General features: G+C 37.6%; 1 protein-coding gene across 5 annotated transcripts in view; it reads left to right on the top strand.

The window, feature by feature from the left end:
* Positions 1-18,869, top strand: part of LOC126273423 (lipid storage droplets surface-binding protein 1) — a 154,606-nt gene that overhangs the window by 98,960 nt on the left and 36,777 nt on the right. For 3 of the 5 annotated variants that reach the window (XM_049977001.1, XM_049976978.1, XM_049976986.1), the window contains exons 5-7: positions 3,826-3,992; positions 12,895-13,152; positions 16,854-16,964. In XM_049977001.1, the coding sequence (XP_049832958.1) occupies positions 3,826-3,992; positions 12,895-13,152; positions 16,854-16,964 (536 nt within the window). The remainder of the gene's footprint in view (positions 1-3,825; positions 3,993-12,894; positions 13,153-16,853; positions 16,965-18,869) is intronic. The other 2 variants (XM_049977008.1, XM_049976993.1) reach the window with 1 other exon arrangement.

The raw sequence follows: 18,869 nt of genomic DNA, 5'->3' as shown, positions 1-18,869 counted from the left end.
TGGCACCAATTTCTCAGAACTCTGCAAATGAGAAGTAGCACTACAACATGTCCTTGGTTTTTACCGCCCACCTGGACTTAATTTACTTTAATTCCTTCTGTTTCAGCATTCTTCACAGTAACTACTTCTTTCTTCACTCCATTTTAGTGTTCTACATCTTTCATTTCCTGGCTTGTCTATTTTTTGCCATTCTCCTCCCACCTCTGTTACGTACAATGAACTTAGCTTTTCCCTCTTATTGACTCATGTACAGTGTTTTAGTAGAAATCTCTGTCTTGCGTAATACTCTGTCTTCCACCTTTAAGCTCTCCGGTTTTCAGATGTCATCTGGTGTAGTCCCCAACATCAGTCTTTCCTTCTCATCCAGTCTGGTAAGTCTCTCCTGACCTTGGGTTCTGGGTGACTTTTCTGAGCTCTACCCCCTTCCCTAAACCTCTCCAGTCCTTTTCCTTTACCTGTCCCTGTCAGAAGAAGGAGCCACTGTCTCCAAAAGCTTGTAAAAGTTAAATCCTTTTGTGTGTATGTGTACCCCTGCCACTGCTTGATGAGTAGATTTTTTAACTATCCATTTACATTATACCTTATATTTAGTTATTTGTTGTAGAGTATTATGCAATACTTACATGTCAGCAGTTCATGCTATATTCTGTAATAAATAACTAAGTATAAGGGCACATTAATAGAATTCTTGTCTTTCTACATTATATTCTATCTTTTATAATCCTTAATGGTTCAGTTGTACTACTGTTGGTTAGTCACCTATAGACCGGTTGGTATTTTTGTATATTGACTAGTAATATTGTTATATTTTTCTGTATTGAAAACAATGTACTGTCTCCAGTTGTACCTTTTTACATAATTCCCTGGCATTTGGTACTTCCTGTTTTTTATTTTTTATTATTTTTTAAACAGATAATATTCAGTTCTCATTTACTACAAATTTACCGATTTGAATATATTTTTGTGCATTTATGTAATGTAAAATTATAAAAAAATTCGCTACATGAACATCTTTTGTTTAAGTCACATCTGTAGTAAATAAGTTGGATGATAGTACAATGTGGCATACAGTTTTTCCATGTAGCCATGATGCTACACCTCAGCCAGTTTGCCGACAGTTGTTACACGTAAACGTCCTTGATCCTGTTACGAATGTTTGAAGTAGTACATTGTTTTCATCTACTCATGTGCAATGCAGCTATCATTGCTCTCAATCATGTGTACAGTTGTGTGGCACTGTGATTAACATTATTGTGAAAAGGATAGTTGCTACTCACCATATGGTGGAGATGATGAGCCACAGATAGGCACAACAAAAAGACTCTCAGAAAGTGAGCTTTTGTTATATTTCATTATGGAATTTCATAGTAATTAGCATTGTCAGACCAATTCTCTCTCTCTCTCTCTCTCTCTCTCTCTCTCTCTCTCTCTCTCTCTCTCTCTCTCTCTCTATCGCTCATCATATATTTATATTTATGTTATGGCTATATGATTTTTCATTTAATTATGGTGACTTATCTCTAAGCATATGACAATGTGAAATGATTGTCACACACTGAGCAGCATTTTAGCTTCGTATGTATTGCATAATGAAAATTCAAATATGGAACATATTTTTTATTGTTCACTTTTTACATGCAGTTTTGTGTATTCTAGATCTGAAGGTGGCTTGCCCATTAGCTGACAACAGTAATTGACAAGGAAATTTTGTGGTTTTTACGTAGGATTTTTATCTGCTCATTTTAAATTAACTGATCTCCCCTCTGATGATGTCAAAAATAACTTGAACTTAACAGTGATCACACAGAACAGTAGTATTAATAACAGTAAAAGATCATGATACCAGGGCCACATTTACCCGCAGGCTACGTAGGATTCATCCTAGAGGTTGACACCACAAAGGCCATAACACTCAAATTAAAAAAGGTCATTGTTTTATACTGTTTTGTAGACCCTCTTATAATCATAAAAGATGTGGGAGTAATTATTCTGTATAGGCTGGTTGCAGTGGACAGCTGATGTGAATGAAGGCAGCATTCACCTATCAAACACCACCTGCTTCATATCTGGTCAAATAACAATGGGCAGAATTGTAATCATTTTTAAAAGAATGGGTAACAGAATATTGTCAGAATGAAGGGAGTTCAATTTCACAGTAAGCTGATTTCTTCCATAACTCATTTCATCCAAAATGGAACCCATAACTGCCGGCCAATGTGGCCGAGCGGTCCTAACCGCTACAGTCTGGAACTGTGCGACCGCTATGGTTGCAGGTTCGAATCCTGCCTTGGGCATGGGTGTGTGTGATGTCCTTAGGTTAGTTAGGTTTAAGTAGTTCTAAGTTCTAGGGGACTGATGACCTCAGAAGTTAAGTCCCATAGTGCTCAGAGCCCCTTGAACCATTTTTTTTAACCCATAACTTTTTTTTATTCTTGTCACAAGATGCAGAATCTGAGCTTCTGAAGCTGGTGAAAACCATTTCCAGATACTTTTAATTGTTAAAGAGATAGTGCATGACACTTAAAAGATGTCTTAAGATGCATAGCATCTGAAAAATTGGTTACTTACTCAAGTCATCGTAAAAATGACAAGAGATTGTCATGAGGGTGTTTTAGGGAAATTCTGCACCCCTCATTACAGAAAGAGATATTTTAAGGCAACTAAGTTAAAAAGATGTTATGAGCAGGTTCATTAGTGCAAAATATAAGCACAGATAAATTAGCAAATACGATTATCTGAAACATCCATTTCAAATCTGGTTGTTTGGAAAAGTATTGTATTTGAATTAAATGTGAATAGACTTTGCTTAATTGCTATACTCATTTTGGTATATTGAAATTAGAGTATGTTATTTTTAGAATGGAAATACCAGTTTTTCCATGGATATAAATCGCATTTCTTTTTTTAAAATGAAATGTAGTTGTTTGTGTAGCTGTTGATAAGTGATGCAAATACCTTAATGATATCAATACTCCTCATTTTTTAAATTCTCATCAGTCAGTTAATTGACAAACTTTATAATCTATTTTTTTACAGTTATTACTCTATCTTAAAGGCTGCTTTATACGTTTTAATTCAAAAATTGCTATAAAATTCTAGTTTTGCGTGTTACCTACCAGAAAATTTCCTTTTTAGTGGTCACACCACAGGTCCAGCCCATGGTTCTGTAGATCCTAAGTATGTTCCTGCATGATACATGAACAATAGATACTTCTTATTAATTCTTCAATATCTTGCCTTCTAAAATACAATATCTTTCATTTGGATAATTTTGCACAGCAATATTCATTATTTATTGGAATAAAAAACTTGCTACTCCAATGTTTCAGAAATTATTTCTACTTGTAAATATTAAAACAAAAGTAATGACTCTGTATTTTAGAACATCACAATTATGAGGATAGGAAGTTAAGCTTCCTTCTCTCATTCAGTGTCATTGCTGGATTACTAGTTAAACTTGAACAGCCTTAGAATCTCCCAGATGATCATACTCACTTGATGTTTACTCAAGTAGATGACTGAGTGAAGTTGGTGATCATTTGCATGTTTATTTTTCTGGACCTTAATTTTTGACTTATACTTATTCTGACCATGTAACATGTGATTATAGAAAGCTGTTATTAGAAGGCAAATAATTAGCACTAATGCCCTTTCCTATGAAAATATCACGCATTGAGTCATACTCTGTAAGCCAGATAACCAGTTCAAGGAGAATGTAATTATTTGAAAATATGGAGTAAATAATTTTATACTTTGTGTTTTGTTGGTCTTAAGCTATAACAATTGCTTCTACCTCAAGAGAGTGAGTTCGTTATACTGTTACAGAAACAAATAATACTACAGGAAGCAAAGCAGTCCAGGCACTTCACAAAGCAGACCGAGTGACAAAAAAACTTCAGAGGCGCTTAACACAGCGTACCCTGGCAGAGGCGAGAGCCCTTAAGAAGCAAAGTGAAGACACATTGCAAACTTTAATGTACTTAGGTGAATTGGTAGGTGAATGATGAAAATCAATTAATGAACAGATTGTGTTATTTAAAATAATAAAATTTAAAATAAATCTTACAAATGTAACAGTAGTTTTCTGCTGCAGCAATTACCATGTGTTATTTAAAGGAAATTCAGTTTTTTATATAGATGTTAATAAGTCAAAAAATGCCTTAATGATTTCAATTCTTTTTTTTAACTCTCATCAGTCAATTAAATGACAAATTGTTTAGTGAAAGAGAGAGGTTAGACGGAGAATAGATAGAAAATGTGAGGGTGGAAGAGAGAGAAGGTGAAGAAAGAATTCAGAATTGTTGTTCAGTACAAAATATTTTACTATTTTGCTAGCTGTAATATAAAATGTGTACGACTAACACCACAAAGACTGACACACAGATTTTGACACAGTTCTCACTCTTTCAGCCAATGAGTACAATCCAAACAGCATTCTCTACAACTCAAATTATTTACTAAGGAGGCTACATGCTGTAGGTTTTAGTGTTTCTCCCATTTGCCGCATTGATTATAATGGGTAATTATGGCAGATATATCGTTTATAGCAATAGATAAGTGAAAACTCTATATCTGTGTAAGAGATAGACATGCAACATCAGACAAAGCTATTCGTGCATATATATATATATATATATCTCTTGGTATAGTGTGAAGCATAGAACACTAACATCATAACTGTAATGCTTAGTATTTGTTGTTGTTGTTGTTGTGGTTGTTGTTGTTGTTGTGGTTGTTGTTGTTGTTGTTGTTGTTTCTCTATGAATCTGAGTTTAGCATATTCCATAAGATTAATACTATGGATCATTCTGGTGATGATGTAGTTAATGTTACCAGTCTTTATGAAGACTCATATGGACTGTGGGCTAATATTTGTTTCAAACATACAAATTCAAATTGTATTGCAAAGTGATTGTATAGTGATGTAACCAGGTAACAGAAATGAATGATATTCAGAATTCATGAAATGAAATGCCGAGTTACAGGGAAAATGTGTTTTTATGGGCACTCAAGTGGCTAGTTAAATCTCATGGGCATTTTCAAACAAGGTATTTCTTAAAAAATTAGATCACAGCTACTGGATATTATTTACACATTCACGTGGAGTATAATTAAATGCTCCATGATGTGAAGATATTAGCCTGCATTGAGGGTACCATTAATATGATGTATCATGCAAATCCCTACAAATGATACCCATCCCCTTGTTTGAGATTGTCCAGTGATTTTTCTTGTGTACGTTAATGACCTCTTATCTGTTACATTGCCAGATGCTAAGTTTGAGATATAAATATAAAAAAAAAATTGCGTACCTTGCTTCCTTTCATTCCATTATGCCATATGGAATCATATTCTGGGGCAACTCATCAAACTGAGCAAAAGTTTTTAGGGTGCAAAAGCTTATTATAGGAATCATTTGTGGTGTAAATTCAAGAACATCTAGTAGAAATCTGTTCAAGGAACTTTGTATTCTAACCACTGCTTCTTGATATATTTATTCCTTAATGAAATTTGTTACAAGTAAGACATCTCTATTTACAACCAATAGCTCAATACATAGTATCAATACTAGGAATAAGAACAATGTACATAAAGACATAAAATCTCTTACCTTGGTACAAAAAGTGGTCCAATATTCAGGGACACACATTTTCAATAAATTGCCAGCAACCATTAAACAGTTAGTTTAAACAGAGTTTGAAAGACTTTTTGATAGACAACTCCTTCTACTCTATAGATGAATATCTTAACAGAGGCTATTAAGCCAGCTTAAGTAAAAATGTCTGTTAGATTTAAGTTTTGAGAGCATTTGGTCACAACAGTCAAGATTAGGTATTTTGTGTATGATAAATTTATTAATAGTGCAAAACAATGTTTCATTCTGACAGTGTGTAAATTCCGTAAATATTAGCTGTTTCAGTTTACCACATTGTATTCATCTATTTCGACAATCTCGTGACAAATGATCAGGGTATTATATTCAAATGTTTTATGTTTTTATATTGTACTTTCTGACATTTTCCACACCCATGAGAATCATCTCATTTTTGGGTCTATGGAACAATTACTGAATCTAATCTAAAGACAAATCTAGATTCTAGAAGGCATATACAAATCTAGAAGTCCAGTTTATGATATTTGAAATACTAGCTCCTAACTGAAAATTAAATTTCTCTAGTCTGGATCTTCATTAGATATGGCTTAATAATGGTGGTATATTTAGTGATCTCTGGAAAGAACGTTTAATTTTTCCAGATTTCTTCATTGGCCATCAAGTGATTACACACAAAACAGGGAAATGATAGCAATCTTGAAGCTGTATCCACCTTAATTTCATGCCCTTCCGTGAAATTTCAAATACCTAGTCATTTTTTTCTCTTCCACTGAAACATGTGACAAATTATAGTGTGGAATGTTCCGTAGTCATGTTGTTGTTGTGTTTTTTTTTTTTTTTTTTTTTTTTTTTTTTTTTTTTTTTTTTTTTTTTTTTTTTTTTTTTTTTTTTTTGCGACTTTTGATCCATTACTTTGCTGCTGGAGGCAGTATATTACTGTAATACACTTCAATATACTTCACACTTCAATAAAGTAAATATCAGCCCTAACAAATCTTGAACTTCTGTCTTTGATGTTATGTCTCTGTATGCCTATGATGAGCTGTCAAGTGTGGCTTGGATATGTCCACATACAATATAAATTTAAAGCCCTTGAGCATCACAATCAATATAACTCAGTTATGCTGTTATCATAATACTCTAATGCATGCAGTTTTCCAAACAAGAAACCAGACACACTGAGCAGCTCCTCATGGCTTCTAATTGTGTTCGTCAATTTTTTGAGGAACCTGTTACATCAGAGGATATAATCCACAATTTAAACTGTTAGCTCAACACACATCCAAAGACCATTATCCATCATGGTTATGAATTCTACATCCCAAAGACTATTTTGTGTTTTAACATTTAAGTTGAGCTTCCAATGATATTTCCTTAAAACCTGTGCTTTAACGAAGATGATATGCATTGATATTTACATGACAATAGAACTGTTAAGATTTTCTCTCTAAGCTACACCAATAGTCAGTATCCACAATAGAATAACAGAAAATTCTGTAAGCTTACTGGCAATCTTTTCCTGAACAACTGTAGGAACCAAAGTATATCCATAAGACAAATTCTGAAAAGGCTTTCAGACCATGAGTCAATAACTGAATAAGTTTAAGCTGTCAAAAATGTCCTTTACGTCTTTCACATTAATTAGTACTAGTAATAATAAATTAAAATTCTTCAATAATTGCATTTACTGACTGGAGCTCTGAGTATCTAGAAAGAAATGTAAATGATAAATTTACCCTGATAACTAATAGGTTCATTTCTCTGCAGTGAGAAACAACCCTCAAGTCATCAAAATTAAACCCTGACATATCAAAGAGATCAGAAATAGTTATATGCATCACTAAGATGACCTGATGAGCCTAAAAGACGAGCACTACAGAAAATTCTGTAAGAACCTTAAAAAATGGGTAAGGGAAAGCACTATCTTCTGAGGCTGTTATTTTGAAATGAAAAGTGCTGCATCCCTGATGTTGCCGTTTTAGTGGTCTGAAGTGTAATGTCTCAAGTTATGATTCTTAATAGCAGAAGCACTCAATTCACGCAATTTAAAATGTGCATATAATATAAAACTGTGATGAAACGGGTATCAACTAATAAATTTATTAAAAAATAGTGATTGTTATCTGTTTCAAAACATATCTTACCATAGAGTCACACTATCAGCAACACATCATCCATCAACAAAATAATGTAATACATATCTATTGCATAGTCATAACTCTGTGTTCAAAAGGCTGACTAATTCCAAATTCTAGACATTCAGTAGCTGACTGGATCAACAATATCCACATCAAAATAAAATAAACCTTCAAACTGTAGGGAAAGACAGATTGCTACTGTAAAGAAGACATGTTAAGTTGCAGACAGGCCAAGGTAAAAGATACTTACATAAATCTTTCACCCACACCTTCATCAGAAAAGGAACACACACACACACACACACACACACACACACACACACACACACACACACACACACACACACACACACACACACAACACTGTCATCTCCGGCAGCTAGGACCAGGGTGCAGCTACCACCTAGAATGGAAGTTCCAATATGGAGGAGGCAGGGAAGGAGAAGGGATAGCAGGATGTGGGTGGGGAGGAAAGAAAAGTGCTGGGGGACTAGAGTGCCAACAGGAGCAGTGTCGGGAGGCTGTAGGGCAGAGAGATGGAGCAGGGAATGGGAGCCAAATAGGAAAGGAACAGGGAAGAGGAAGGATGGATGGTTGTGTTGGCAGAGGGTGGCATGCGAAGAGGTTGGGAAACAAGAACAGGTTGGAGGTGATAGGACAGAAGAGGTGAAAAATGTTGGGTGGAGTGAGATGGGTCAGTAGTTTACCATAGGTTGATGCCAGGATAATTTCAAGAATGGAGAATTTGTTGTGAGGATAACTGCCATCTGTACAGCTCACAAAAGCTGGTCATGGAGGGGAAGATCCAGAAACTTAGCGTAGTTGAGAAGGCACTGAAATCAAGCATGCTATGTTCAACTGCAGGTTGTGCCACAGGGTGGTCTACTTTGCTCTTGGCCAAAGTTTGGCGGCGGCCATTCATACTGATGGACAACTGCTTGGTAGTTATACCCATCTACATCTACACCTACATCATACTCCACAATCCACCTAATGGTGTGTGGCAGAGGGTACTTTTTGTACTACTAACTCAGCCCTCCAGCCCTGTTCTACTTGCGAAAAGTGCATGGGAAGAATGATTGTTGGTAAGCCTTTGTATTGGCTCCAATGTCTTGAATTTTCTCCTCATAGTAATTATCCGAGGCATATGCAGGGGGAAGTAACATGTTGCGTGACTCTTCCCAGAAAGTGCTCTTTTGAAATTTCAATAGAAAATCTCTGTGATGCACAATGCCTCTTTTGTAACGTCTGACAATTGAGTTTGTTGAGCATCTGTGTAACAATCTTGTGCTGACTAAATGATCCTGTGATGAAACATGACACTCTTTGTTGGATTTCCTCTATCTTTTCTATCAGTCCTATCTGACAGGGATCCCAGGTAGATGAACAGTACTCAAGAATGGATCGAACAAGTGCCTCATTAGCAACTTCCTTTGTGGATAAGTGACATTTTCCTAAGATTCTTCCTATGAATCTGAATCTGGCATCTGCTTTTCCCACTATTTGTTTTATGTGGTCATTCCAATTAAGGTCACTCAGGATACTTACTCCTAGATATTTTATGGCAGACACTGTTTCCAGCATATATAAACCTGTGCAATGATTGCAGCAAAGCTGGTAGATGACATACCTGCTTTCATAGGTGGCCAAGCCTCAGATGGGGTAGTATAAGCCTGTTGCAGATCTGAAGTAGGAAGTGGTGGGAGGGTGGACTGGGCAGACCTTGCACCTAGGTCTTCCTCAGGGATATGATCCCTGGGAGAATGGTTGGCACTGGGAGTGGAATAGGGACGGACTAGGATGTTGTGAAGGCCAGGAGGGCAACAGGAAACCAGTTTAGGAGGGGTGGGAAGGATCTTGGGCAGGATGTCCAACATTTCAGTTGTTCCTGTTGAGGATGATACTGAGTGATGAAGGGAACACTACTTTGTAGCTGGATTTTGGTGGTGGTGGTAGGAGCATTGGTGAATTGAGGGGAAACACCACAAGAGATCTGTTTGCAGACTGGTACTGGGGGGATAGTGCCTGTCTGTGAAGGCCTTCATGAGACCCTCAGCATACTGGGCAAGGGAGTCTTTGGTCCTTGTCACTGCAGATAAGACAACCCTGGGTGACTGGGCTATATGGGAGGGATTCTTTAGTGTGGAAAGGATGACAGCTGCTGAAATGCAGGTGATGTTGGTGGATTTGACAGAAACTCACACCAACTTCTCCTTTGAAGGGAAGATATACAAATAAATAAACTCTATCCTAACTCACAACTTCACCTTTGAAGGGAATGTATACAAACAACTCTGTGGCACAGCCATGGGCAAACACATGGCAGCCTCCTATGCCAGTCAGTTTATGGGCTATCTGGAGGAGACTTTCCTAGCCTCTTGAAATACCAAACCCCCAGACTCGTTCAGGTACCTTGATGATATCATCATGATCTGGACTCAGGGCCAAGACAGCATACTTACATTCCATCACAACCTCAACACCTTCTCTCCCAACTTCTTCACCTGGTCCTCCTCAACATAGCATGCCACCTTCTTGGATGTGGAACCCTTCCTCTCTGCTGGCTCCATCCACACTTCTGTCCACATTAAAGACCACCAGCCACCAACAGTACCTGCATTTTGACAGCTATCATCCTTTCCACACCAAAAATTCCCTTCTGTACAGCATGGCCACCTGGGGTTGGTGTATCTGCATTGACAATGACCAAGGACTCCCTTGCCCTACCTAATATCTTTCCCACACCTCCTAAAGCAGTGTTATGTGACCCACCTGACCTCCACATCATCTTAGTCCATCCCTATGCCACTCCCAATCCCAGCCCCTTATCACAGGGATCAGATCACTGTGGAGGAACAGTCCACTCACCCAACAACTCCATTCTCAATCCCAACCCCTAACCACAGGGATCATATCCCTGTCGAAGATGAAGGCGCAAGACCTGAACAATCTTAGCACTTCCTACTCCAGTCGTATCACAGACTTAATCTGCCCCATCAGAGGATGGGCCACCTGTGAAAGCAGCCATGTATTATACTACCTCTGCTCCAATCAGTGCACAGCATTTTATTTTGGTATGCCTACCAAGCAGGTGTCCACCAGACTGAATGGCCACTGCCAAACTGTGGCCAAGAGCAACATAGACTATCCTGTGGCACAACATGCAGCTGAGTATAACAGGCTTGATTTCAATAGATTCTCACTTCGCCTGCCATCTAGATACTCCCCTCCCCCCCACCAGCTTTTCTGAACTGCACAGATGTGAGTTATCCTCACAACACTTCCTCCACAACTGAAGTTATCCTGACCTCAACATACGGTAATCCACTGTCTGCTACCCTCTTTGTGTGCTGCCTTCTGACATTGCAGCCACCCATCTTTCCCCTTGATGTGCAAAGGTTGCAGTCAATGAAGTAAATCAAGTTGTGCTCGCTGCAGTACTCTGCCACTACATAGTCAACCTTAATTTTGGCCATAGATTGGTGGTTGACATTCATCTGAATAGACTGGTAGCTGATGATTGATCCTATAAGAATGTCTGTGCAGAAGTTACAGCAGAACTCCTTTTAGAGCTCTTTCTATGACAGCACTGGTCTATGTAGAGCATGAGACAGGACTTGCTCCTGGAACTTTCACACATGTACAATCTGTATGGCAAGGGATTAGTAATGTGTGGCAGTGGAACAGATTAGGATATGTTTTTGGTGGTGTGGGTGGTAGGATTCTACCTAGGGGAAGAAAATATTCCTCATTTCAGGGTATGAAGAAGAATGTGGTGCATCTGTTTCAGTTTGAGTTGTTATTAGGAAATATAATGGATAATTATCGTACTTTCCAATATTATGAGCCCTTACTATTTCATCCTTCCATCCAAAAATCAGGCCCTGATGAAAAGGAAGAAAAGAACATTAGTGTCTAATGTCCTGTTGAGAGTAAGATCACAATAGACAGAGTGCAGGACTCGGATTGAAGAGGAATGGGGTAAAAATCAGCCACAACTTTTTTCAAATAAACTGTCCCTGTATTTGTCTAAAGCGGTTTAAGAAAATCATGGAAAATCTAAATCTGAATGGCTGGTTGTAGACATGAACCACTGTCCACCCAGATGTGTACTCCCAAAATAATCTTGTCCTTAACCTACTGTAACCTACTCTCCCTGTGCTGTCCACCCAACAGTTTTCATCCCCTCTGTGCTGTTGCCTCCTCCCTATTCTCATCTCTCGTGCCCTTTGTATAAATATTCCTCATTTCAGGGCACAAAGAAGAATGTGGTTCATTCATTCCAGTTTGAGTTATTATTGGGAAATATAGTGGAGAATTATCATACTTTCCAACTTTGAGCCCTTACTATTTCCATATTTCTATGAAAAAATTGAGTCCAACGAAAAGATAAAAAAAAAAAAATATTAGTGTCATAATAAAGAAAATGCAAGGCTCAGATTGGGGAAGAATGGGGGAAAATCAGCCATAACTTTTTCAAATAAACTGCCCCAGTATTTGTCAAAAACATTTATAAGGGAACCATGGAAAATCTAAATCTGAATGCCTGGTTCTAGACTTGAAACATTGTCCACCCAGATGTGTGTCCAGTGTCTTACTTCTCTATCACCCTTCTCAGTATCTCTGATGAAGATTCTATACAGCTCATTGAATCCAAAAATTGGTTCCTGATGAAAATGAAGAAAAGAACATTACTGTTTAATGTACCATTGAGAGTAAGGTCATAATAGACATGCTCAGATTGGGAAGAACAGGGGAAAAATTAATCGCAACCATTTCAAATGAACTAAAGCAGTTTAAGGGAACCTTGGAAAAATTTAAAACTGGATGACTGGTTGTGGATGTGAACCACTGTCCACCCAAATGTTTGTTCAGTGTCTTACCACTGCATGACCTTGCTTAATATCTCCGATGAAGATTCTATATTGCTCTTAGTTGTGGTATGAAATGCTACTTGAATATAAGTGATCCAGTCAAATTAATAATCATCACTGTAGGCTGTTTACAGTAAACAATTTTCAAACAGCTGTAAAAACAATTTACCCAGCCCTACCCTGTCTATTTATCATTAAATAAGTTTAGTGTGTACATGACAGGCCTACTGATCATTTCATTCATCATAAATTTGTTCTTTATTTTCAGCTTGTCAAAGACCCAAAAGCTGTTTTTGAACTAAGCAAGGATCTGTGGGCCCATCTGAGTCAAGATGAACCAGAAAACCAGGCCCCGCCAACAACACTTGAACAACTAATGGTTATGCTTACTCGTGAATCAGCCCGCAGGATAGTCCATCTTTTCAACTACACACGATCTGCTGTTGTAGCTTTGCCACATAATGTTAATGTATCCCTTCACAAAGCTGCTGGATTCTGTTCAGATCTTTCTGATGCTTTAGTTAAGGTAATGAATGTTCTGTATTGAACAATTGCATGTAAATATCTAAGTAAACATTACTGAAAGAAAAGAAGGAAAGAGAATTTTATTCAGTAATAAATGCAATATAGTGTAAGATAAGTTCAGAACTTTCTATTTTGACTTATGAAAAATGTGTTGCTAGTATGCTTTGGTCATATTTATTCATGAGGTTTTAAACCAGAAAGACCAAATTTGATAGCATATCAATTATAAGATTTTTTCATTGTTCATTACATGGAAACTGAAATATTCATACATCAAATATATTATTAAACATAAACTATTGTACCTATTATTAAGTAAGTATATTAGTCATGTTTCTCAATTGATCTTAAGTCATACTTTTGGAATCCCAAATAGACGTAGATACTAAGTGCATGAACATCCAAAAATATGGTTGTGTGTCCAAATTTATGCTTCAGAGATTATTAATGTATTGCTGTCCTTATGTATCTATATTTTTGCTAATTATTGACCATATTTGACTAAACAGATGGCTCCTATTACAATACTTAAAGAGCAGTTCTTATAAATCTCAAGTGAACTTTGCTAAATTTAGGTTTTTAATAATCACAACTGCACTCAGTGTGTGTAAAGCCCTTATAATATGAGCAACATTCTTGTCTCACTTAACTGTTTGCAGCAGCTGAGTCTGCTGCAACACCCCAGTTATCTTTCTTCTGTACTGCATCCTGCTTGCCACAAGTGATCATTTTTGTTTACATGCTGGTACCAAAAATGTGTGTTGTGAGAGCTGTCTGCTGTACGGTTTGCATCTGTATGGTGAAGTGAGGTTATGAGAGAACATCCTTTAGTAACAGATGCAGTGTACCCTCCTTGGAAATTCTCATAGCAATTATTGAGACTGGAGTTTTCACCACTACTGTTGTGGGTTGCTGTGGTGAAATTTGGACTGGGTTGGTGCCAGCTGGACACCCCAAAAGCACCAATGAAACATCACTAACAAATAAACATTTATTGTTGAAACATAGACTGTTGTTTTCATTCATGGCTGCCAGTAGCAATGGCACACAGAAGTGGCCATGCAATGCACTGATGGTTGCTTGTGCTGCACCATCTAAGTCGCAGAAATGGTGGAGGCATGGACTCCGCATCCAGTGGGTCACTAGCCACAACGTGGTCAGTGTCCTGTGCACTTTCTCATGATCTAACAGCTCAGGGATGTGGGTAACCGAAGTGCTCTCATTGGCATCGTAGATGACATGCCAAGAAGCACACGCACTGACACTGTATGGATTGTGCAAAGTAGAGCTGCATCACACTGCACCCTCTGACAGGATAGATGCCCACAGCATCAAAGTACACCCTAAGCAACAGAAGGCAGGTGGAAGCCACGGCACACCCAATTTGATGACGATTGTTGACTGCTTCCTGGACCCACAGGTTAGGCCACCAGAAGGCCTGTTTGCTGATGTCACTCATACCTCCCCATCAGTCTTGACTTGAATGGCAGCACTGTGGCTTTCAGTAGCAATTTCCTTCTGTTCTATCAGAGATTTAAGAGGGTCTTGATCAGCAGAGGATAGACCAACGTAAGACCCTCCTCCACATAAGGTGGCTGCGGACTAGCATACTTTCACTGGAACTGTAGTAATATGTACACAGGGCTGGCCAGTGTGCTTTGCCACTGTGCGGTACCCATGACACCACCTAGCCTGACTTTCTTGTTTGATGAGCTTCTCTGGTTGATATAGTTGCAGCTGAGATGTATCTCAGCTTCACCTTTCAAGAGCAGTGGTGGATGTATTTTGCAGAACTGGTATACTGAATAGTTATTCTTGCATCTGAGTTATGCCTTCTTATTCCTTTCTGCATGGTCAACACAGGTCCCTGTATTTTCAGCTACTGTTAGAAAGAATTAATTAAATTCAGTAACCAGTAACTTGAATTTAATGTCACCTGTCTCACTGCTACTATCACCTGGGAACTAAAAATCATTTGCTTTACCACTCTGATCTGCTTCATGGCAAATAATGCTCCATATTTCCTTTGCTTTGTTTCTGGAATTTTGACATTTTTTGCATAAGGCTTAGTATATAGTTTTTGTCTTTTTGATGATTTAGGAGGAATTTTGCAGTATTGCATGTGGCGTGTGGCATGCCACAGGGGAGTGTTATGAGACCATTGCTTTTCACAATATATATAAATGACTTAGTAGACAGTGACGGAAGTTCCATGCGGCTTTTCGCGGATGATGGTGTAGTATACAGAGAAGTTGCAGCATTAGAAAATTGTAGCGAAATGCAGGAGGATCTGCGGCGGATAGGCGCTTGGTGCAGGGAGTGGCAACTGACCCTTAACATAGATAAATGTAATGTATTGGGAATACATAGAAAGAAGGATCCTTTATTGTATGATTATATGATAATGGAACAAGCACTGGTAGCAGTTACTTCTGTGGAATATCTGGGAGTATGCGTGCAGAAAGATTTGAAGTGGAATGATCACATAAAATTGATTGTTGGTAAGGTGGGTACCAGGTTGACATTCATTGGGAGAGTCCTTAGAAAATGTAGTCCATCGACAAAGGAGGTGGCTTACAAAACTCTCGTTCGACCTATACTTGAGTATTGCTCATCAGTGTGGGATCCATACCAGATCGGGTTGACGGAGGAGATAGAGAAGATCCAAAGAAGAGCAGTGCTTTTCGTCACAGGGTTATCTGGTAACCGTGATAGCGTTACGGAGGTTTAGCAAACTCAAGTGGCAGACTCTGCAAGAGAGGCGCTCTGCATCGCAGTGTAGCTTGCTCCCCAGGTTTCAAGAGGGTGTGTTTCTGGATGAGGTATCGAATATATTGCTTCCCCCTACTTATACCTGCTGAGGAGATCACAAATGTAAAAATAGAGAGATTCAAGCATGCACAGAGGCTTTCAGACAGTTGTTTTTCCCGCGAACCATACGCGACTGGAACAGAAAAGGGAGATAATGACAGTGGCATGCAAAGTGCCCTCCGCCACACACCGTTGGGTGGCTTGCAGAGTATAAATGTAGATGTAGATGTAGATGTACATCTTTAGGTCTCAATTAGAGCTAGTCCTATGCAACAAATAAAAGCTGTCTCTTCATGACACAAGATACTTCTATTAGACATGTTTGCCATCCTTTCTTTTGGTTTCTACTATAATTATCCCTGACCTATAGTAAAGGAAAATGGGATTCATAGTTTGTAAGAATATTTTTAGGAAAAATTCAATTTCCCGTCTACTGTATAGGGTTGGTAAACTTCCTCACTGTCAGTACTCTGTCTAATGAACCTGAGTCAATATTTATGATTCTGTAAAATTTTACTTTTCCCTTCTGAGGCAAATTCGATTGATGGGGAAGCTTTATTGTTGCCATGTGATCATCAAAGCCACAAAACCAATTATTATGGGACTCATATCTGCTTCACGAAAACATTACAATTTAAAAATAAATTTGCAGTCACTGTTGCACTATATCGTCATATTCTTCTTGAGATTCTTACTATGGGAACAAACCAAAGCTCAACATCTGAAATTTTAAGTAGCCTTGAACGGTACTGCCCACGATTAATTTAATATGGAGCTGAGCTGTTGCCTGTTCTCATTTTTCGTTTTTAAATTAATGTTTACATTATCATAATAAAATTAAATAACCATAAAAATAATTCTTAGTTCTTATTTTCAAAATCACCTTTCCAGGCAGCCCATCTGGAAGAAGCAAGAAATAAAGTTATATCAAATGCCAGGCAGAGAATATTATTTATTCAGAAACTGATTTCAGATATCAACTCTTATGCGACTAATCAACTTGTAAGTAAATTTTGCATATTTACTTTTATATATGTCAACAGAAGCTATTAGTCAACAACTACGCATGTTTACGAAAATTCTTAGTATGTAACTTATGATAGTATGTAACATATCATACCAATGATGAGCATACATTAAACATCTGCAACACTTTGCCAAACTAATTGAATTGCCAATTAGTTCCCTGGAGTATTTCAGCTAATAACATAATTTTATGTTCAGTTTTCTTTGGAAAAACAAAAGCTAAGTGAAGTTTTTGGGCAGTAAAATAATAAAGTAATTTACTCTTAAAGCATAAAATTCACATTTCCATGAAACAGTAAATGTAAATAAGTATGACTTGCATATACCGTATGTAAACTATTAAAAAACCAGTTCTTAATACAGATAATTTAATAATTTCAAATATGGATCATATTTTTTTTAACCATTGAAATGCAAAGCAGCAAGAAATTGAGGGGATTTAATGACTGCTAAGTAGCTTTTTCACTGATGTAAAAAAACTACTTCCTAATTACTTACAAAAAATGTTATTGGTTATTAACTACAGATGAAAATAGAAGAAATTGCAGGAAGGTAGAAAATTAAGGAGATGTGACCTGAATAAATGGAAGGAACAAGAAGTTTGTGGACTACAATGAAAGGATGTAGACAGAGCGACAAGTGACAGTTTGGGTAGGTCTGGGGAGTGTGTACAGAAAGCCAAAGTGATTAAGACAACTGCTCACAATGAGCAGGAAATTTAGGCTCAAATGCCAGTCCAGCACAAATTTTCATATCATTATTGGATATCAGAGACCTATACCTAATACAGCTGGTGTTGAAGAATTCACAGGCAGTGAATAAATTTTGGGGAAAAAAAACAGAGGTTTCAAGGGTTTTAGAAGGAGCATTAGGCAATTCTGCACTGGAAGAGGCTAAAGGAATATGATAAAAGACAAATGGGTAACATCCAGAAATGAAATAGGGAAGGCAACAGAGGGTCACATATGTAGAGAGACAAAGCTTACCAGAAACCCCAGATAACACAGGAGAAACCAAATTCAATCGACAAAAGGAGAAAATATAAAAATGCAAAAAATGAAATAGGCAAAATGGAATAAGACTAATAAAAAATGAGATTGACAGAAAGTGAAAAATGTCTAAGATGGAATTGCTAGAGGACAAATGCAAGGCAATAGAAGCAAGTATAACTTGAAAAAAGATAGAGCGGCAATCTATAGGAAAATTAAAGTGACCTTTGGAGAAAAGAGAAATGGCTGTTTGAATATTGAGATCTCAAATGACAATCCAGTATGAAGCAAAGAAGAGAAAGCAGAAAGGTGGAAGGAGTATGCAGAGGGGCTGTATAAGGGAAAAAAACTTGAAGGCAATATTGCAGAAGGAAGCAGGTAAAAATGAGATGGGAATATGTAACTGAGGGAAGAATTTGTCAGTGCATTAAATGGCCTAAGAGGAAACAAGGCACTTGGAGTGGATGACGTTTCCTCATAATTATTGAGATCGTTGACAGAGTCAGCTATGACAGAATTTTTCACCTAGTGTGAAAGATATGTGAGACAGGCAAAATACACTCAGACTTTAGGAAGAATATAATAATTTCAATTTCGGACAAGGCAGATGGTGACAAATGTGTATCCTATCATACCATCAGTACAATAAGTCATGGTTGCAAAATATTGTCATAAATTATTTACAGAATAATTGAAAAAGTAGTAGAAGCATACCATGGGGTAGGGCAGTTCGGGTTCCAGTGAAATGTAGGAACACAAGAGGCAATATTGACCCTACAACTTATCCTAGAAGGTAGACTGAAGAAAGGCAAGCCTATGTTTATAGCATTTGTAGATTTAGAGAAAGTTTTTGACAATGTTGACTGGAATATTGAGTCTTTGGAATATCAAA

This window comes from Schistocerca gregaria, chromosome 1 (assembly GCF_023897955.1).
Source record: "Schistocerca gregaria isolate iqSchGreg1 chromosome 1, iqSchGreg1.2, whole genome shotgun sequence".
Classification (NCBI taxonomy): Eukaryota; Metazoa; Arthropoda; class Insecta; order Orthoptera; family Acrididae; genus Schistocerca; species Schistocerca gregaria.
Note: the sequence above shows the minus strand (reverse complement) of the source record. Positions and strands in the feature narration are given on the sequence as shown.